The sequence below is a fragment of the Micromys minutus genome (assembly GCF_963924665.1).
Source record: "Micromys minutus genome assembly, chromosome: 1".
Classification (NCBI taxonomy): Eukaryota; Metazoa; Chordata; class Mammalia; order Rodentia; family Muridae; genus Micromys; species Micromys minutus.
Genome location: NC_137969.1, coordinates 245,490,307 through 245,512,853, shown reverse-complemented (window position 1 = coordinate 245,512,853; position 22,547 = coordinate 245,490,307). Strand labels below are relative to the sequence as shown.

The 22,547-nt window shown below is 37.1% G+C and overlaps 1 protein-coding gene across 1 annotated transcript in view; it reads left to right on the top strand.

The window, feature by feature from the left end:
• Nucleotides 1-22,547, top strand: part of BTBD7 (BTB domain containing 7) — an 81,394-nt gene that overhangs the window by 37,250 nt on the left and 21,597 nt on the right. Inside the window, exons 4-5 of the mRNA XM_080940756.1 lie at nt 19,281-19,489; nt 20,934-21,009. Coding sequence (XP_080796882.1) covers nt 19,281-19,489; nt 20,934-21,009 — 285 coding nt within the window. The remainder of the gene's footprint in view (nt 1-19,280; nt 19,490-20,933; nt 21,010-22,547) is intronic.

Here is a 22,547-nt window from a genome sequence, read left to right as displayed (position 1 = left end):
CATAAGCTTGTTTCATTTGTTTTAAACAACCCAACCAAAAAAGAAAAGAGAGGTCATATATTTTGTGTTATAAAAAAGTGAATTATATACATATTGTTTAAAAGAAGTATGTCTGTTGGTAAATGTTAGAATCACTATCATTTCAGAGTTGGAAAGAGACCTTTCTCACTGCAAAGGGAAAGTGTCTATTTAGCTTTCTGTGGCTGCAAAGTAAAATGAGATGACCCAATATTACTTGAGAAATTTTATTTTGCTAGTGCAGCCACTGAAAGGATTTTAAAAGCTGCCAACTAGAAGAGAAAGGGACAGTTTTAGTAAGGAAAATTTAACATGACTTTCCTTGAAAAGTACTAAATTTTTTAAAGTGATAATGATAAAATTAGAATCAGGCATTGAAAGTAAACAAACATTGAAATTTTCTATACATAATCTTTCAAAATTTAATTTACCTTTGTCTTTCAGTAACAGACTAGTTTTGGTTTTCTTACTTCAGCAAGTGTGTCATTAAACTGTTTTTATTAGTTTAAAATAGTCATTATGTTAATAGCTTACTATTTAGATGCCAGTTTATAGGGACAATATCAGAAATGACCTAGCAGCTTGACCAACCATTCCTTTATTCTATAAAGCTAAATTTGTGAGAAAATGCTTCTACAGAAAAAAAAATTGAAGTTTGCCACAGCATCAAAAAGGTATGACAAATCTTTTCTTTTCTCAAATTGTTTTTAGATTTTTGACAGGCTTACATAATTCAAGTGTGTGCGTTATGTTTACCTGCTTTTAAAAGCGAGAGTGTGTACCTTAATGTAGTAATTCTTTTAGTTTTGAGTGAAAAGTGAAATTTCAAGCCAGTCCCTAGCTCTTTGGTGGTACCTAGAGCTCTTTTACTTTCTTAGGTGAGTTAATTTTTTCTGTCATTCACATAGAAATTGCATTTGTACAGTACATTTAAAGATCTAAAACCTCCCTTTTGTTGTCTCAATCTGGCTAACCAAAAGCTCTTTTCTCTTCTCATTCAGAATACATCACAGCCACGGTTTTCACTTCAGCTTCATGTGCTTTATGTGTATCGTGCCTTTCCTTTATACCTGTGACAGAGGCATATCTATCTTGGCCCTTAATCCCCTCAACATAGCCTTACCTCATTTTCATGAAGAGGCCAGTTTTTGGTTACTTGTGGAAGAATTTCATGTGTTAGAGCTTAAAGCTCAGGTCTGAGCCAAGTGAACTGGCTTTGAATCCTCCTCTCCAGCATCTTAATGTGTTCGACCTTATGCAAGTCTTATAGATCTTAATTTCCTGTCTTACTGATTTGCAAAAAGAATAATAACCCTATTATTCTGAGGATTAAGAAAACCATATATATTAACTCATCCAAACAGTGCTTAATATATAATAAGCATTCAATAAATGTCAGCTGCAAATCTTTCTGATTGATATATCTTTATTGCCATAATTTTCTTTTTCTTCTCTTCTACCCTAGGCTAAGGCTAGCACTCTCCTGCTGAACTTCATCCTTAGATGAAGTCTTCTCTAAAAGTAACTTTACTAATTAAGCCCAATACTGAGTATATTTCATAGATTTTTAGAAAGTTATTGGTGTTAAGATTGTCTTATAATTTTATCACAACTTTAAGCTGGTTTCTGTCTCTTACCATGGTTTTTATCAAACTGTTGAGGATCAGTCTACTTGTCACTTTCCAGTTAGCTTTCCTAACAGTCTGTACCAGTGACACGTAGACTCAGGCATCTATGTATGTGAAAATCCTGCATAGTTCTAGCTATATACCATCTTAGAGAGAACTGAGTAGTCTGTATTTTTTTTATTTTATGTGTATATGTGTTTTGCCAGTGTGTATGTATATGCCTGGTGTCTAAGGAGGCCAGACTCTGGATCCTCCAGAATTGGAGTAACAGTTGTGAGCTGGGACTTGAATCCGGGTCCTCTGAAAGAGCAGGACTCTTATCCTTTATGAGTCATCTCTTCAGCCCTGTTCTGTATTTTTTTGTTCTGTGATTCAAATGAGTATGTTCAGTCTTTCAGAAAGACTCTGAAACTAGGACTGTTAGACAACTTGAAGGTAAAATCATGATTTGCTTAACGTTCTTCTTAGAGACATAGTCCAAGAGCTTGGAAAACTGAGGCAAGAATATTGAGTAAGTGTAGAGCACTCAGTTAATGTGTATAAGACCCTATGATCAGTTCACATCACTTCAACAGAGTTCAAAAAAATAAAGCAGAAGGGCTGAGCAGAGGTGGCACATACCTTTAACCCCAGCACTCAGGAAGCAGAGGCCAGCTGGGCCTACAGAGAGTTCCAGGGCATCCAGGGATACACAGAGGAATCCTCTCTCAAAAAAAAAAAAAATAAAATATGAATGAATGAATGAATAGCAGAAGCTCCTAAAAATTAGAGCAGAAATAAAAAATATAAAAGGGTTGAGAGGTAAACTTGAAGAAATCTAGAAAGAAAAAAGGCAACAACAGAGGAGGAAAAACCAAAGTATAAATATTTACACTTCTACATGCCCACTTCAGGAAGCTACTGAAGATGTGATTCACCAAATGCTAAAGCAAGCCAAGAACAGAGAAAAGGGATCAGGAAATCAGCCTAGGTACCAGTCATTTAGGGTTCAGGTTAGGGTTAGGGAGGGGAAAGAATGCATTGGTCTAGACTGGACCAAAACAAAAATCCTTAAATCTAGAAGATCAATTACTTAATGTTTGAACAGAAAGTAGCAAACTACACTGAAATTTAAGACTCTGAGTGAATTTAGGAAGAATCAGGAATAAATTCTGACAATGATGCAAATGTGTGTAAAGTTAATATTCAAGTAAGTTTTTAATGACAATGAAGCAGATACAATTCTAGTTAGAGCTTAGCTCAGCAGTAAATAGTATTTAGATATTTGTTATAATAGGAACACTGAATACTAATGAACAAAAATGAGAATACATGGAAGTACACAGTACATGAAAGAGCTAAAGAATTAATTGGGAGCAGGACTGAATACTATAGGGGTTTGTTTTTTTTTTTAGACATTTTATTAGTACTCAACTTTAAAATTATAAGCATATTAAGCTTGATTATTTTATTTTTTATTACATTTATTTTTATGCATGTATATATAGGCATTCATGTGCCACACCAAGCTTGTGTGTGGATGGAGCTCAGGACACTTGTGGAAATGGGTCCTCAGGACCAAAATCAGATTTGTCAATCCTAGTGGCAAGTATCCTTATCCACTGAACCATCTTGCTAGCCCCAAAATTAATTTTTAAAATACAGATATGACATTAGTGACATACCTAGAAAAGGCCACAGTCCTTTAAAAAGAAATAAGAATCTATCATTTATAAAGATTGTTGTTTTGCTGTTAAATGAATATTAAGATTCTTTTCATTGTTTTTTGCCTGTTTGTTTTGGTCTCTTTCTGTATTCACTAACTGAGGATGGACTTGAACTTCTCATCAAGAAGTTCAACTTCCGTTTCCACGTCCCAAAGTTCTAGAATTATAGCATGTGCCACCATACCTGCTGTTTTTGGTGCTGAGATGGGGCAGGGGCATGTGTATGCCAAACAACTCAACCAACTGAATCATATTCTTGGCTTCATCTATGAAGATTGGTAACAAATGATATTGTGCTTATAATTTTAGTTTAGTTTGACTAATTTGATCATCCTGACAGCCTCCGAGTTTGATGGGTTCAGAAGCTAATAACTAGCTTATGCTGATAAAGCTGTGTGTAACTCATACTAGTTCTTCTGATCCATAAGCCCAGGCATTAGTCATAGAGGGAAAGAGGAGTGGAGAACCAGTTTTACAGGTCTAGTAGGAGGTAGTGGCCCAAGTAGGCAGACTGCTAGTTACTGAAGCATCAGTTTGAAGGAGTATTTACTGAGTTCAGTTTCTTCATCAGACCAGGAAACCACTTGGAATTGTTACCCCAGCCAGGAAGTTTAAAGATTGTTGGGAGCAGGGACTTGAGTAGGTTGCTGCTCAAAGTACCCCTGATTAGGGGGAGTCTAGAGCACTTGGTCAGAGAACGGAAGCGTCTGTTGTGTTTCAGCCATTCCTTCTAAATGGGCTGCTTTCCTCTTTGGGTCATTGGGGTTTTTTGGCTTTTTAGCACTGGAGCCTTTTTAGTTTTGTGTAGGTCTTAACAGAGGGGGATAGCCCACCTCCCAGAAGAAAAACTAGAAAAGTCTTCTTGGCTTCCTTCTGTGCCTGGGTTTTAACATGTGACCTAGGCCTCAGGTTAGGAGCTAGTAGCACAGAAAGCAGAAGCTATTGAAAATGTTCTTCCCCTGGAAGCAGGGGAGAGCAACAATGTCTACAGCAAAAAGAGAAAAGGTACCATTACCACTGCCACCACTGACCTGCCACAGAACAGGAGCTGTCTTGGCTCAGGTTCCAGGACAGCACATGGAAGAGTTCTCTCTCTCTCTCTCTCTCTCTCTCTCTCTCTCTCTCTCTCTCTCTCTCTCTCTCTCTCTCTCTCTCTCTCCCTCTCTCTCTCTCTCACACACACACACACACACACACCACACACACACACATCTTTAATAAAAACTTAACTGAATCAAAATTGTATTTTCAACCTTTGAAAGATGAAATTTATTTATAATCTTTATTTAAAAATAGGCTGTATATTGTACTTGCCATATTTTTAGTCATTGTGAATGTGTTTTATTGAATTAAAATTTTTAACAAGCCACAAAAACATTGACCTAGTTTTTCCCTTAACAACTTGGCCAGCTTCCAAGAGTGTGTGCCTGGAAACATACAAAAGGGCAGAGCCACTGTCCCCACTCACTGTGTCTCCTCTTAGCATTCTTTCCATTGTCCTGCATATTGACACTTTTCCTCTTGTCACAGCTGGCGATTCATTTTACTTCTGTTTGTAACTGTTCCTTCTAAAGCATGATTCTGAGAGAACATTGAACTGGGCTAAAGACCATTTCAGCAGGTGAAGAGTAGTCGGTTAAACATGAGACAGAAACAATTACTTTTAGCTTTATGAATGGCAGTTCAAGTGACTGAGATGATGCATATCTAATCAGAGAGAGCTAACAGAGTTCTAAATAGAGCATTTGCTTACATGTCTTATTTTAAACAATTTTTGGTATAGATTACATGCTTTTCCTCTATATGTTGGCTGGTACCTTTGCACTTTCTTTTGATTTATTGCCTGAGTTTCCATATATTGCCCTAATCTTTAAGAACAAACTTGGTGCTTTGTGCCTTGCTTTATATTTGCTACTCCAAGTTAAAGAGTATTTTCCATTTTGTAAGAACTTTCAAACATTTGTTATTGTTAGGTATTTCCATTTTTGGCTTAGAAATGCCTGTGTACCTGTTTCATTTTCTCTAATCACATAATAATATTCTATGTTTCCTAAAGAGAGAATCAGAATATTGATACTATTCCAATCACCCCAAGAACCTAGAATAGTACTTTGCTCTTAGTAGACTCTTTTGTGACCACAGAGATCAGAAGAGGGTGTTGGGTCCCTTGATACTGGAGTCACAGGTGATTATGAGCTTGCCGGGAAGCAAACCCAGGTCTTCTGGAAAAGTAGCAGCAGATGCACTTAATCACTGAGCCATCATTCCAGCCTCTTAATTATTCTGGATAGCTAATAAGAGCTAAGTAATCCTTTCTTTGGATTTAAAAAAAAAAGTATGTATATGGGCATTTTTTGCCTTGATGTATGTATTTTTATGTATCATGTGCATGCTATGTCCGTAGAGGCCAGAAGAGGGGATAGAATCCCCTGGTACTAGAGTTACAGAAGGTTGGGTGCTACCATATGGACTCTGGGAATTAAATTTAGGTATTCTGAAGAACGGCTGGCTGAGTCCTCTTTCTAGCCTCTGCATGATCTTTTTTTATGCAGAAAAGGGAGCTGAGCAGTGAGCCTTGTATATGATGTGGTTCAGCGATGAGTGCATGCTTACCTAGCATAAAAGTTGTAAATAAAATGAAGACATTCAATCCCAGTGTAGAAGATGAAAAGGAAGTATTCTTTAGAAAGTGGGTTTGTATATAATCTAAACAATGAGACTGTCATCTAACTTACCAGTTTAAGCAACAATGTCAAATTAATTGATCTTCTGTTCACTTGATAACGCACTGATAGAAAGTAGGATATTTGAACTTAAAATATTCTTGGAGTCAGTACTACTATACATCATCTGAACTCAGATTGTTTAATCCAAGAGCAAACTTTGAGACAGGATCTCACTATGCAGCCCCATGGGCCTATAATTCTGTTTAGACCAAACTAACTTTGAATTAAGATATCTGCCTTTTCTGCCTCCTAAGTGCTACAATTAAAGGTGTATGCCACATGTGGAGATCCTAAAATCAATCTTAACCTTTTGAGCTAATTTATAATGTAGGTCAAAGAACTAATTATGTTTCTAAAATTGAGCAGTAAATTATATACAGTAATGGTAATAATGTACACTCATAATCAGTTATATAACTAAATGTCCCCATAACTTGGACATTCTCATTCTTGTCTTTTTTTATTAAGAAAAATAAAATTGTAAACAGTTGCCAATACTCATTTGTTTTCTATTGAAATTTGAATGTTTATTCCCTTACTTACATACTTAAAAGACAGTAATGATTATTATGACTTATTGAAAGACATTTTAATGTAAGTGTGTATCTGACACTTCGTCGCCATTACAACTATCTAGAATATGTACAATTAACATTCAGTTAAGATCCAGTTGAATGTCCTTGTTTATTTAAATTGTAGACTGGTAGACAATATGGAGTCTCATTTTGTCTTGAATTGTTGAGAGATCAATGTTCACTATAGTTTTTTTATAGTACCATTTCTATTTCAAAGTGAGACATAAAAAATAAAACCATCATTGTAACCAAAACTTTTGGTGCTAGTCATAAAATAAAAAGCATAAACTATTTTCAAATTTCAAGTTAATATTTAATGACAACATTGCAATTCAAGATTGTAACAGGAGAAAGGGAATATTTGGACACCAAAGTATACCTAGCTTTATGACAGCACTGGATATAAGTTGTTTCACTTGATTTTGAAAATCCTGTGAAGCTTGTCCAGGTCCAGTGATAAGTAAACATTGTCAAATCTTGTGTTTTGTAAACATGAACTTTGAACTTAGACCTGGGTTCCAATCCTATCTCTGCTACATACTAACTATAAAATCCATCCAGGTTTTTCAGCCTCAGAATATTTTTCCTTCTGCATAGAAACATAGACACCAGGCTTAGCTTATAGTGGATAGGGCTTCACAATTTTAAAACTGATTTTTGTTGCAGGTTGTAATCTCAGCCCATAGGAGGCAGAGGCAGGCAAATCTCTGTGAGTTCAACACCAGCCTGTTCCATATAGAGAATTCCAAGCCAACCAAGGCTACAGAGAGAGACTTTCTCTAAAACACAGAAAAGATGGGGCAAGGAGGATAGAAGGAAGGAAGGAAGGAGAGTATTTAATATAAGTAAAATAGGACCAAGGGGAGTAATAGAGGCGGGGATGAAAGAACCTGAAACATTACAAGTATGATGGCTTTTCAAACTAGGACCAAAGTGCAGAGTTTCTTCCTTTAAACATAGATCTGCTCTTATCCAGGGCAGGACTCTAACCAAAGGGACTGGAATATGTTATTTCAAAATTAAGTTATATTAGTAATACTATTTCACTAACAGTGTGTGAAAGGCACCACTTTTAACCTGTGTAGCCATGTCTTTCGGTTTTAGAGAAAAGGCAAATATTTGAGTTCCTCCCATATCTGCCTCCACAGATGAACAAGGGTTTCAGATCAAGGATTTACTGAGTACTGCTGTCCACTCAGGGACCAAACTTCTTGTGTCTTTTCACTTTAAGGACTTCAAGTAGGATGCTTGGTAACATTTATCTATGCCAAATCTTGAACTTCAAGTTTGTTTCAAAAGCAGTTTATGCTGATTGTTGGGGGAGGGGGAAAAGGGAGAGTAGTAAACAAACATGACCCAAAGCATATTTTCATCACTGCCATTACTCTGTCCAGCTCAGGAGAGATACTCTGTGAAGAACTTCATGGCTTTCTGTTTTATATGTTTGTCTTACTCTGTCCTGTAAATTGCATCATGCTATACCTTTGCTTTGCTATCCTTTTTCATACTTAATAATAAACCTTAAGAAATTTTTATTATTTATTTTTAATAAATTTTCAAGATACTTTCTAAGTATACAAAAATAAATACACAGTTGGTTAGATTCAAATAACACAAGTAATAGAAAAAATGTTTAAGAACTTGTAGACTTATCCACAGTGGTAACTACCACTAACAAAAATACTGTTTGTGAATGTCTCCAGTGTGTTTATAGAACTGCTAAAACATTCAGTGATGATAAGTTGGCCAGAAAAAATGTCTTTAAATATTTTTTTAGTATAGATTGACATGGTTCTAATCGCACTAAACGTATCTCCATGAAGGAGAGACTTTGTATATTAAGATAAGAGCTGAAGAGATGGCTCAGTTAGTAAATTATTGCTATGCAAACATTACAACCTGAGTTTGATTCTACAGTTCATGTAAAAAGCTGGACATGGTGGTATGTATTTGCAATCCCAACACTGGAGAGGAAGAACAGACAGATCCCAGGGACTTAGTAGCCTGCCAGGCCAGTTCCAGGTCAGTGCAAGACCCTGTCTTAAAAATAAAGTAGAGGGACCTAAGAAACACTACCCCAGATTGTCATCTGGCCTTTGCCTATACATATATATAAAACATTTTCATAAGCTTCATGTTTAATGTTCATTCCTGTGTGCTGTGTTTTACATGTTAGTGTTTGAAGGTGAAATATCTGCACATCTACCACTAGCTCCAGAAAGCAGAAATACATGTACACACTTAAATATTGCCAAAACAGTGTGTTATCAAACATATTTCTCTTTAACTATAATAATATAATAGATAAGCCTTTTCAATTGATTTAGTATAAGATTAGGCTTATACTGTCAGGATTACACTGTGTTCTTTCCTAATTAAAGCTTGTATCAAAAAAACAGCTGTTTTAAAAAGCAGTTTGAAAAGAGTTCCAGGAAATAAATGGATCTTATTTTCTAAGTATATTGTTATTTGAGCTTCTATCTTATTATAATAGGTTTAGAAAATGCCTTAACCTAAACTATGTAATTAATTTATTATTCTTTATTTGTGTCAATTTAAAACTAGGTAAATAGGACCAGAGAGATGGTTCACAGGTTAAAAGTACCTTGCTGCCAAATCCAGTGACCTAAGTTCAATCCCTGAGAACCACATGTTAGGAGATAACTCCTCCAAGCAGCTCTCTAACCCTACTCTACCCCTGCACACATGCTCAGACTTACACATGTGCACATAGCATTAATTTTTAAAAGAAGAAATAAACTAGATAAAGGTTTTGTTGGTTTGTAAGTGTGAGCAGTAGAAATAGTAAGCACTTGGACTGAAGATACGTCTCAGTGGTTAAGAACATTTGCTGTTTTTGCAGAAGACCTGGGTTTCATTTCCAGCACCCACATGGTGACTCATATCTTTCTACAACACCCTCTTCTGAATTCCACAGGTACCATGTATATATTTGCAGGCAAAACACTTAATACATCTTTCTAAAAAATTTATTCACTAATTTTTTGGGTGTTTTGTTTGTTTTGGCTTTTCAAGACAGGGTCTCCCTGGATGTCCTGGAACTCACTTTGTAGACCAGGCTACCCTTGAACTCACACAGATCCCCCTGGCACCACCTTCTTAGCCCTGGGATTAAAGGTGCATGCCACCAACACCCAGCTTTTTAAGTAGCGCTGCAAGTGTTTAATGGTGTGAATACTCCATATCTACATTTTCATTCCAGATCTCTCTCTCTCTCTCTCTCTCTCTCTCTCTCTCTCTGTGTGTGTGTGTGTGTGTGTGTGTGTGTGTTTTAGAAGTACTAGATTAAATAGAAGTAGCTGAAGCTCGGGTAAGAGTCCCATGGAACACTTGCCTGGTGTGAGCAAGTCTCTGCATTTGCTATCCAGTATTACTCACATGCACAGTGGTAGATAGTGTGGATCTCTAAATCTGAATCTATTAACTGCTATGTGAGTTTTTAAACTAATAAAAGCAAAAGGGATGCTGAAGATAGAAAAAAATTCTAGCTTCTCCATTCATACAGTGTCCCAGTGTAAAATTAGTATTATGACTCCCATTCTTTTTTTATTTAGCACATTTATTGAAGACTTGCTGTATGCTAGGCCCTTAGATTAAAGGAATGAATGCCCAGTCCAGTGGTATCACTAAGTTAATTATAGCAAAAGTGCCTTTACAGCTCACAGCAGTGGATACTGATGGAGCGTGGTGGGAGGCAGAGAAACTGCAGACCCTGGCAGAGAGACACAAGACTTTTCAGAAAGGCAAGACCTGGAGAATGAGTAGTCCCATAATGATTAGGGGTAGAAGAAACAGCAGATCCAAAGGTCTGGAGACAGAGCGGGAGAAGGATGGTGACAGCGCAAAGATGAGTGAGGTGTGGCAAGAAATAAGGCAGACAAGGCTGATACACAAGCTTTTTAAGACCATGCAGAGTATCCCCTCACTAAATAAAGCTTGTGGGCTGATAAGTTTGCATTTTTTAAAAACTCTTTGTCTACAAGATACAGAGATCATAAGTGTTCTGGAAATGGGTTTTGGTTTTTTTTTTTTTTTTTTTGTTGTTGTTGTTTTGTCTTGTTTTTTGTTTTTGTTTTTTTAGATGCATAATTTTCTAAGCAGATACAAATCTAAAAATAGGTCAAAATTACCTTTTTTTCCCCTCTTATATGTATGAATACCAAGAGTCAGGGCGTCTTAAATGCTAGCAGGAACTCTAGCCAGGCTCCAAGCCTCTACTAATTCTGTGTGTACTGTATTAATTTATTCAGGAGAATTTCTTTACTTATTGGTGATGGTCCTATTGCCATATATAAACTGAAAGTAGAAAATAATGTTACAGGTAAAATATTAAGGCCAGGATTTGAATACTGTTCCAGGGAGCTACTTTAAATTTTTTAAAGATTTATTTTTATTTTATGTGCATAGTGTAAGACCTGTTTCCAATTGCTTTAGCTATATGTGTGAAATTTTGCTTGCTGATCTGAAAACTGGGGATAATGCCATCTTGTTTGTAAGACTGTTCTTAGGCTTAGATATTATATACCTAGTGCTTCCTACATTGAGTAATTAATTTATGGTAAACATGAGATAAACAATGACTGTTCTTATGTCACACTTTCTTAGACATGTTCCTGCTGTACTGATAGATTCTAATACAAAACCAAGCACAAGGTTAGTGAGGGCTATGAAGGGTGAAAAGGGAGTCTTCATAAGAGCTAGTCAGAGATTTCTGTAAAGGGAACAGAAGTAGAGACAACTTTTCAGCCACAGATTTATTAAAAGTAAAAAGTAAATAAATAAATAAATAAATAAATAAATAAATAAATAAACACCACAATTGGACTACTCAGAATGTGAGAAGTGCATAGGCTTATATTCACTTCTGTGTCTGTTTCTTCTAGAAATGCTGTGCTTTTAAAATTAAGAGCTATAGTGCCAGTGGCATATCTGGTATAGACTTTGGCACACAGCTCAACAACCAAATCTTTTAAAATGAAAGTCCAGAAAGAAATCCAGAAATTCAGGACCAAATGATCCATTCATTTGACCAAAATCCCAAGTGATGAGCAAAATTTTAATTGTTAATTGGTTTTATGTAGCTATCTCACCAAAGCTCTGGAACAGGCCCCACCCAGTGTCCCTTAAATCTACGGTTAAAAGACATATACACACAGTTCTTCAGCTTGTCTTCTTGGCACAATTGCTGGGCATTATTGAACTCCCATGGCTAACGTGCCCTTATCAATACATTTAGCTCCGCACCTCTCACCTGCCCTAAACTTTAGTGCCCAGTTACATCTAATCCCAGCTAGTCCCAGCTAAACGTCCCTGACCACCCACCTATGGGGCAGCCTGTGTGGCCACTCTGTTTTATGATCTCACATGGCTGGTCAACTTTTCTCCATTATAAGCATAGTGAACACTCCTCTCCACCCTTGCTTCTGTCTCTTGCCTCTAGGAACCCAGAAGTCCCACCTGTCCCTTCCACCTAGCAATTGGCCCATGGCGTCTTTACTGACAGATCAAAAGCCAATTGAGGAACAGGACTGTAGCATCATAACCAACCCTACTCACCTTTTCTGTTCAATAAAAAATTTGAAGAAGAAAAAAAAAAGCTTCCAGACATAAATTGAACAAAACCATTACAATCATGTAAATTACACAATATGATACACAAATGACATCTAGTCTTATCATATTTGTCAATTAGATAAAAGTATTCTACCATCATTCCTAATTTAGAGAATTATGATTCTATCCCTAGATTATGTTTAGATTTTAGCCAGTAACATCTGAAAACTATGTCTTCTGCTCTATAACCTCTCTTTCAATGTTAAACAACTTGAGTTTGAATATGAGACTATAACTAGTCTTTAACCCCATCAGATATTAGAATTTAAACATTACCTGGGTATATAGGAAACACTAAACATAGCTTCTTCAACTTAAACAATTATAGAGACAGCTGACTACCTACCTGGACAGCCCCTAATTCCTCAAAATGTTAGAGCATCATTCTTCAGCCTTTGGCCCAGGATCATCTGACAGATCGTTGCAAAACAGGATTATGAAGGCCTGTTTACCCTGCCTTGACAGAGTTGACATGTGAGGTTCTGAGGGTTTGAAAATAGGTGGTATTAGTAGGAATGGTTAAGAGGAAAGATAAAAGGCCCATAAGAGTATTTTGAAAGAAGAGTCATTAGACCTCATGGGCTAGATATTGAGATCAGAGTGTCCTTGAAATCTCACTCTGGCCTCCCCTTTGGGACCTTGGTCCTTGTGATCTCTGTTCAGAGAATTCAGATATGACACACAGTGTGAGTTTAAAAGACAGAATTTATTGCACTGTATAGGAGTACTCAAAGAGTAACAGTGAATAATGACCAGAGGAACAGTTGTTCAGATCTATATTTTTATGTTTTATACTGTTGCCTTTGTTTGTTTTTTAAGAAAGTTTATTATAGATTTTTTTCAAGATTTATTAATTATATGTGAGTGCACTCTCACTGTCTTCAGACACCAGAAGAGGGCATCAGATCCCATTGCAGATGGTTATGAGCCACCATGTGGCTGCTGGGAATTGAACTTAGGATGATAGTCAAGAGTGAGCAATACAAGCTGGACATAGTGGTACATGCCTCTGATCCCAGCATTTAGGGAGTTGAAGCAAGAAGATCATGAATTGGAGACCAACCTGGGCTGAATAACAAGTTTTAGGTGAACTTGAACTACATAGCAAGACTGTATCTCTCAAGAAAAGAGAAAAAGTTAGTGATGTAATAGCTCAAATTAAACCTGTCTCCTTCTCCTGCTTAATACTCTCATGTCCCTATTGTTTCCTCAAGCCGATTTGTACTTTAAGTTTTTATTTCATTTCTGGTGCCATTGAGGAATCACCATGGTTAGTTCCAGGGCAAACTTGTACTAAAGTTGGGGTTTTGTTTTATGTTGTGGTGAACTGTAATCTCCTTTTACCATTTCTTTTCTTTCCTATTTCTTCCTTTTCTTTCTACCCCAAGTCTAGTAGAAAGTAGATGTAGAATCTGCTTATTTATTTCCTGGTGTCCAGGAGCAATCAAAAGTTTCTCATTGTTATTGAGCAGGGGTGAGTTTATGTATGTGTACGTCTGTGAAGACATGCCAAGGAATCGGGTCCTGATGCTGTTGATGAGATGTCAAAATTTAGAGGAACATGAAGATGAATTGGTTCATTTTGTTTTGAGACTAGGTCTCCCTATGTAGCCCTGACTGTCCTGGAATTTAATGTGTACACCATACTAGTATCAAATTCAAGAGATCTTCCTGCCTTTGCTTCTTGAATCCTGAGATAAAGGTGAGCACCACACAGGGCTAGAAAGAATTTTTTTCTTAAGATTTTTATAATAAAATCAAAACATAATTCTATTTTATATAACTATCACAATCATATCTAAGTTTTAAGTTGATTTTACTTCTTTATATCTCAGCCTTTATTGTTCTTTCATTTCTTTTTTGTAGCTTAATTAAAAGGAACTTTCTAGTCTGTATAAAGGAGAAAAAAATCCACTGAAAGAAAAAAGAAAGACTTATGAAATACAAACTGGATCTGTAAAGTGTAGGTAACATACAAGCAAAATAATTTAAAGAAACTGACTTCATACAGTCTGCTCTAGCATTGCAACATCATGGCTAAAATCTACCTGAGTAAATTGTTCTTTTTTTGTTGTTCTATAATATTGTAGGTAGAGATTTTCACTTACCAGGAAATTGTTAACAAGTTTTTCAGTTCATCTGGAAAGTTACTTGGGTTATTAGTCAGTCGTTTCCATGTATCAAACATTCTATGACCCTCAGTGGCATAAACAGCCTATGCTGATTTCTCTCAAGCTTTGGGGTTGAGAGACAGACAGCTCTGTCCATCTGAGTCTACAAGAGTGCTTTGTTTCCAGTGCTGCTCATTGTCCTTCTGATTTGATTAACAAGCCACCCATAGAGTGCTCTTCCTTGGCTATAGACAAGGGAGGAAGTGGCTAGTCCCCAAAAGAGAAAAAGTTCTCACTAAAACACCGTCTGAAGTGTGTTCAAAGTGGGGGAAAAAAATAGAGAAGTTTGGTTTTAAGTGTAAAAATCGTCTCGAGCAACATTCAAGCAGTATTTTTTGCTGTTTTTTTGTTTGTTTGTTTGTTTGTTTTAAGATTAGCTTTAACAGAGTAGAAATTCATAAAGAAGCTGAACAAAGAAAACCCTGTTCCTTAAACTGTGTATGGCAGTGCACACCTGTAATCTTAGCACTTGAAGAATGGAGACAGGAAGATCAGGAGCTCTAAGACACCAGCCAGGGCCACATAGGCCCTATCTTTATACAAACAAACAAGCAAAAAACTTCATCCAACGGATGGATTAGTCAGGACAATAATTTACGTGCAGTTGTAAAGATGAAAATTCCTGTCATGTTCCTCCTACTCATAATAACATGTCTAGCATCTGGGGAGGCAGGTACAGATAGGATGGCCAGCCAGCTCAGCCAGATGTGTGGTCGAAGCTCAGTGAAAGACCTTGTCTCAAGATAAAATAGGAAGTGATTCAGGTAGACAACCCATGTTGAACTCTTGACGAACGTACATCTGTACACATACATAAACTCACCCCTGCCCAACCCCCCCTGCACCCCCTTCCCCCCAAAAAGCCTGCTCCTTGGCAGAAGATGGTTTGAGAACTGTGAAGGTAGCATATGTGACATTCTACTGATTCTGACATTTATATTCTGCACAGTATATAAATGGACATTTTCACCTATACCTTGACCAGCAGGGATTTGTTAGTGTTCTTTTGTCCTCAAGAATCTGACCACCACCATCACCCCTTAAAAACAAATCTCTCTTCTTTTTCTGCATATTACGCACCCCCTTCTCTCCCTCCACTACCACATTTTCTTCATGGCCACTTCCCTGGCCTTGGTCCTTCGGGCTAGTGAACTCACTGACATGAGAGCAGCTTTCAAATAAACCAGATTTTAACATAATCTTTAAAAAAAAATCTGACCATCTTTGAATATGCATTTGGACCCTAGAAGTCTAATTCAAATATACCAGAAAAGAGACACTATGGGAAGCCCTTGAATCTAACGTAGTGGCCCTGCCTTACTACTTTAAGTATAGTTTTGGTCCCTTGTTTTTGAACCTTGACAAAGGCATTTCCCCACCTTTGGGGATGAGGGAAGACAAGATGTAGCCTGGTCTCATATTCACAGACTTCCATTTCCCTCTGGCTCCCAAGTTCTGGGATTAAAGACATGTCTACCCTACCTGGCTATTTCTCTTTTTGTTTAAATTTGTTTATGATGGGGATTCACGCTATGGTGCACCTGTCAAGGTCAAAGGCAACTTTGTCAAATTGTTTTTTTCTTCACCTTTCACATGGGTTCTGGAATCAAATTTAGGCCACCAGATTTATACAAGATCCTATCGCTGCTGAGGATCTTGGCAGCCTATGTTTCTTTATCATAACATACTAACTTTGACAATACAAGCTATACCGCAATGTTATCATGAGTATGGACAGAAATAAGCTATGTGGCCATGATGTTCAGTACCTAGGTGCTCCAGAATGTTTGAATGAGTGCAGAATGTTAGGATATAGTTATAAGCCCACTTTCATAGAGAAAATTTGGGCTCAGAGAATTATGTAATTACCAAGGTGATTTTGCTCATTTGTATGCTTGCTTTAGAATCTTGCTATACAGCCCAAGCTGGCCTCACTCTGGTGGCAATCCTCCTACCTCAGTGTCCTGCATGCTAGAATTCAAGGCATGTTCCATGACACTTCACCATAGCTGAGATTTTCAAGTCTAGCCCACCTGATTTTAAAGCCCTTTCTCCCTTCCTTAATCTGCTTCTCTGTAATCTTAATCTTAAATTTGGGGTAATGATGTCATCTTTCTCTTTTCCTCTGCCAACATCCTGGTTTAATAGGTTTGTTTTCCCCGCTTCATTTCCAAACACATCTGTGATAGCTTTTCCTGTCGATTTGATTCTTGACTAACTTCTACTCCAGTCTCTAAATTTAAACTCTATCCTGGCAAAAGTTCCCCACTGCCTTTTAGATGAGATCTGTCCTCAGTTTGGCTCACCATGAACTCCTGAAGTCTCTTCAGAACTTTTCCATGCTTTGCACATTTCCTCAGCACATGTTTGTGCCTTCTGATCTCATTGTGTCATCTCAGTAGTGCTTTTGATGATTTTTTCCCCCTCGGGGATTTTATACAATGAATATTTTATGCAATGAAATACAATCATGATCATATATGCCCCCTCCATTTACTCCCCTCTATCTCTTCCCATATCCCTCCTAATAAATCACCCTTCCAATTTCATGTCTTTTTATTTATTTGTTTGTTTGTTTGTTTTTAATGAACCACTAAGTTAAGTGAGCTAAGACCTATATGTGTCCGGTGTGGGGCAACCTACTGAAACACGGGGACCTGTCAGTGGACACTAAAAGCTTGGTTCTCCCTCAAAGATGTTATTTTAATGTTTACATTAGATTAGTAACTAGATATCTTCTGACCTTGGTTCCTGTTCCATGTAAAGATTCCTTGTACTCTGTTTCTAACTTGCCTATTTCTGCTCCTAAATTTCTAGAAGGATATCTGAAACAGAGAAGAGAGAAATTGTGGTTATAATAATTTCTTCTTCTTGAGCCAGTCTCCCTTCTTTTAACATTCTGCTGGTTATTGGGATTTGACCTTAGAGCAATAGTAGTCAGTCTTTATTCTTTGCCTAGTGAAGGCCCACAGCATATAACATCTCTTATATTTCATGTCAGGTTTCTCTTATGTAAATTGTGTAATGTGTTTGCTGAGAGCTTTTTTTCTGCAACAAGTATTAAACTCTGCTGCTCTGTTACTGCCTCTTAGCATTCTGTGATTTGATCAGTACCCATCTAAAACACGGGGCTCAGCAGTACGAGAGAGTGGTATCACCTTAGGCTCTGTTGAGAACTGAAGCCCAAGAGTGCTTCCGTTTAATAACAACCATACTACATTTCTTTTCAGTTCAGTTAAAATACCCAGATACTGCTCTCTATTAAGCTAGTTTGCTTCCGTCACCCACCAAGTAGCAATTTTCCTCATTCTAAGTGTAGACACTCATGATTTTTCCTAGCTCTATTGAACTCGATTTTGACTGATCTGTATAGCCAGCTGTGATTGTGCTGTGTGCAGTGTCCTGGGAACAGTGCTTTCCAGATTCAGTCATCTGAAAGTTCTGAGCATAGTTTTCAGATCTTCGTACAAATTCATGATCGACACTGCAGACAAGGGCTCACTCATATCTGCTCCACTCCCCTCTAATTGGTGTTGTTTACAAGCAGTTCCTCTAAACAATGTTCTGTTTTGTACCTCGTATCTGCTAGGATCTGACTTGTGTAGCCAACACATTTCATTGCCTACCTAATGTGCAAAGGTTCTATAAAGATAAATTGAAGACAACATTCCTGTTTGTGGTACTAGCATCATCATGAAATATTTTGTTAAATGCTTTGTGGCACAATTATTTATGATGTATTCCCTCATCTAGTAGTAGTGAATCAGAAAAAAAGAAAGAGGTAAGTAGGTGCCAAATGGCCACTAATGGTCTTGCATATCTGTTACTTTGAACTTTGAATGTTCAGCTGTGGAAGTATTGTCGTTGATGTCTTTATCTCTAAGACTCTACTGTACAGTACAGTCTGGGTGGGCATATTTTTTAATTAGTTACAGGATTTAAATGCTTAGTCTTTTCTTTTTCATATTATTAGGACTCTGTAGTAAACTGACATGTTTCTGTCTAGTCATTTCTGTCCTTTCACAGTTTTTGTCACTCATAGCTGGGGAGAGAGGGTGGGACAGGGTTTCTGGGTTTGTTGTTGTGCTGTTTTCTTTTGTTTGCTCTGACTGCTCTGAAACTCACATGTAGATCAGGCTGGCCTTAAACTCCCACAGATCCTCCTGTTTGGGGCACCCATGTGTTGGGATTAAAGGTATGTGCTACTAGCCTTGCCGTGTATTTTTATATTTTAAAGTGATTTTTCCTAAGGAAAATAACTGACTATTCTCATTTTTTCTTACTTTCTTCTTTGAGCTCTTAAAATGGCACAGCTACTTTTTCTGGGTTTTTGGTTTATTTCACTACTTCTTTTTCAGTTTGCCAGAATTAAACACAAAAGAACATCAAATGTGTCTTGCCTCTCTTCTAAGGGTTTAAACCATCTCTTTGGATCTTGGTGCTCAGCCAGCCAACTGTGTCCATGTCCTTCTTTCATTTCTGTTTTTCCCACATCTGTCTTTTTAATCCACTCTTCTTCCCCTTTGGTCCAGTGATTTAGTTGTACTGTCTTATTCCGATTATTGGATTGGTTTATATACATGTTTTCTTCTGTAGCTAGGAGGATTCTCTGCCTTTTCCTGTAGATCTGACTCTGTAGGGCATCAGATTTCCTATAGAAGTTTTAGCTGTTGTTATCTTATCCTGTGAAGTCTTGATTTCTATGAGATTTATCTCCTTGATTTTTTTTTAACTGTTGCCATTTTTTAACTGGGTAGCCTAAAATATTGATGTTCAATAAGTAATATTTCTGATTAATCTTAAGTATTTGCCTTGTTTTTAGGCTGTGAGGATATCATTGCTGAAAGCATCTCATTAGATACCTTAATTGCCATCCTTAAGTGGAGCTCACATCCATATGGTTCTAAGTGGGTGCACCGACAAGCTTTGCACTTCCTTTGTGAGGAATTATCCCAGGTCATGACTTCGGATGTTTTTTATGAACTCAGCAAAGACCATCTGCTTACTGCTATCCAGTCTGACTACCTACAGGTAATCATTTATACATCTCCCACATCCATTGCATCCCTGTGTGCACAAAGAAGTTCTTCATAACTTCACTCTTAGGATGGGGCAGGGAGAAGTAGACTTTGCTTAATGAATGCCAGGTCCATATTTGTAGACTAAAAGCCTTCTGGCTCTTTGGACCTCCATGCATACTACTGTCTTGACTCAGCATTGTGAACAAGCCCAGGACTTAAACAGCTGCTACAAAGCAGACAAGCCAGGTCAGGAACACCGGCTCAGAGTGACTGTCTTGCCATTTTCTAGTAATATTCATTTGGTATAATTTCTTTTGGTACAATATCAGATACTTAGAGTATAGAGCATAGACTAAGTAGCACAAAGAGTGGAATTCCATTACTGATCTGTTCAACTCATCACAAGAACTCAGTGTGTGTGTTCTGTAAAGCATAATTGAATTTTCAACTATTTCTCCTTAAGCACAGCAATTTTCAGTTATTTCTATGTCTTTGCCTTATGTGTCAATCTAGTTTGTAATTTACTAGTTTTTCAATATTTTAACTTTAATAGTTTTACATTGGGTTAAGTTCATGCTTAAAAAAAAAACTATACAACAGCTATTAATGCTGTGAAACTATAAACCCTTTGAGCCATTGTATCTTTGTATGTGTACCAGATAGACTATAAAAGGGTATCACCATGGTTAGAAAATACTAAATTTAAAAAACAAAACAAAAAAAAAAAAAAAAAAACAACCCAAGTTTTTCACTGTGCTTCTTAAATATTGCTTTGATTCCAGTAATGTGTCCTGAAACACTTGGCCTTCATTTGTAGAAGATCTTTTTCGTTCACTCTGCCTCATTGTCCTGATCAATACAAGATGTCTATTGGAGTCAGGATTTATCAGTGCTTTCAGATGGTTGTCTTGAGCTATGCACACCTTCATAACAAATAAAGCATCCTGAGGATCAGCCTGTGTGTTTTATAAAACTTTAAATAAAATATAAAGAGATGATAAACACACTGCCATTTCACAAACTGTCCTGCAAGGGCTACTCTTCAACCTACAGAAAACCTTGTAGCCTGCCTGGACAATTTGTCATTTTGTTTTTCCCATCATCAGAGAAGATAACATGTTTGTCTCTATTTTGTCCCAAAAACAACTAGTTCTATAGAACCCCTATAATAAGATAGATTTTAAAATAGGAAATGCACATTATTTTTAAAAATATGATTAAAATAAAACCATTAGCAGGAATGAATATTGAGGTTATTAAATAAAAGAATGCCATCTTGTACATTCATTGTTGGTAAACCATGGGATTAACTCTAAATTTCACACAGCTAATACAAATAAATTAATGTGGTAAGTTGCACTCCATATGTACATGATGATTTAGAAAAAGTCACTAATGAAACTAAACATTTTCCTAACTTCAGTAAAATAAATAACAATCCATTTTTATTATAGGCAAGTGAACAAGATATTCTTAAATATCTGATTAAATGGGGTGAGCATCAGTTGATGAAGAGAATAGCAGACAGAGGTAAGTTCAGAAAGTAAGCTTGCGCCAGTTACCATCTGTAAGGTTTCAATGATCCCAGAAGCTTGCTGAATGACTCTCATCAGTCTTAGAAGCACACTGGACTGAAGAAGCTAGAGGGGGTGGGTTGGTTGGTTGGTTGGTTGGTTGGTTGGTTGGTTGGTTGGTTGGTTGGTTTCTAACCAAAAATAAAGTATGTTAGAAGAGTTGAGGGGAAGGTGATAAAATAAATATATCATTTTTTTAAAATTTATGATCATAAAAGATAGTTTTTTATTACATTGTATGTTTACAATAATATGTTAAGTGATTCATGGAGTGTGAGAATAAAGAATGTTATGTAGAGCACGGTGGTGGTGGTAGTGCATGCCTTTAATCCTAGCACTCAGGAGGTAGAAGCAGACAGATCTCTGAGTTCAAGACCACTGGTCTACAAACTGAGTTCCAGGACAGCCAGGGCTTCATAGAGAGTCCCAGTCTTGAAAAACAGAAAACAACAACAACAAAATGTAGTGTGGTGATTAATGTGTCAGAGAAAGAAACATCATTAAAGATATTCTGGAATAGATGATGAATATACAAAGTGAACATACTTTTCAAAATGGTAACATGATAAATTTATGTTGTATAAATTTTACTTTCATTAAGAAAGAAACAAAGGCTGAACATGGCAGACAACTGTAGCCCTGGCCCTCAGGATGTAGAGTAGCAATAAAATCTGTGGATTTGAGGGTACCCTGTCTCAATAAGTCTAACAGAGAAGGGGAGTTACAGGGACTAAAGACATACTTAGTGATAAGCATTTAGTAAGTATGTGTGGGTTCCTAGCATGTGGGACATCTAGCACCACAAAAGGTGTTTGTTCAGTTTGTTGGTAAAATGTCCTCCAGCTAGGGTCACTGCTGGGCTGTCCATACAATGTGGGCTTTGGTCTTAGAAATACAAGATTCATTTCCTTCATTTTTATGTTCATGTACATGTATATGCACAGGTGTGTACACATTAGTCACAGTACATGCGTGGAATTCAGAGTACAGCTTGCAAGAGTTTAACTTGTTAGGCTTGGTGGCAGGTGCCTTTAAACACTGAGTCCACCTTGCTAATCTGGAAACACAGGATTATGTACTGTTCTTTCATATGTTAGACCACTGCCCTATCATCCCCTTCCCCTGCCCATCTAATGCTCTCTTCCTCTACATACTGAACCTATATCAATAAACTTCAGCAAAGGAAATGTCTTTTTCCTGTCACTTTTCAACATTTTATTAAGCTATTTCATTTTGAGATAGGAGCTCATGTGGCCAAAGCCTATGTAACTTCTCTTCCTCCTGCCTCCATTTTCTGAGTGCACTACTGTGCTTAGTTTTATGAGTTCTTAGGAGTGAAACCCAGCAAACCCAGAGCTCTCTGAATGCTGGTCAAAAGTCACACCAACTGAACCACATCCTCAGCCTCAGTACTTTGTGTATAACTTGCTTATCATGAAGCTCACTTATCTAAGATATTCAAGCCATTACATTTACAGTCTCTAAACATAAAGA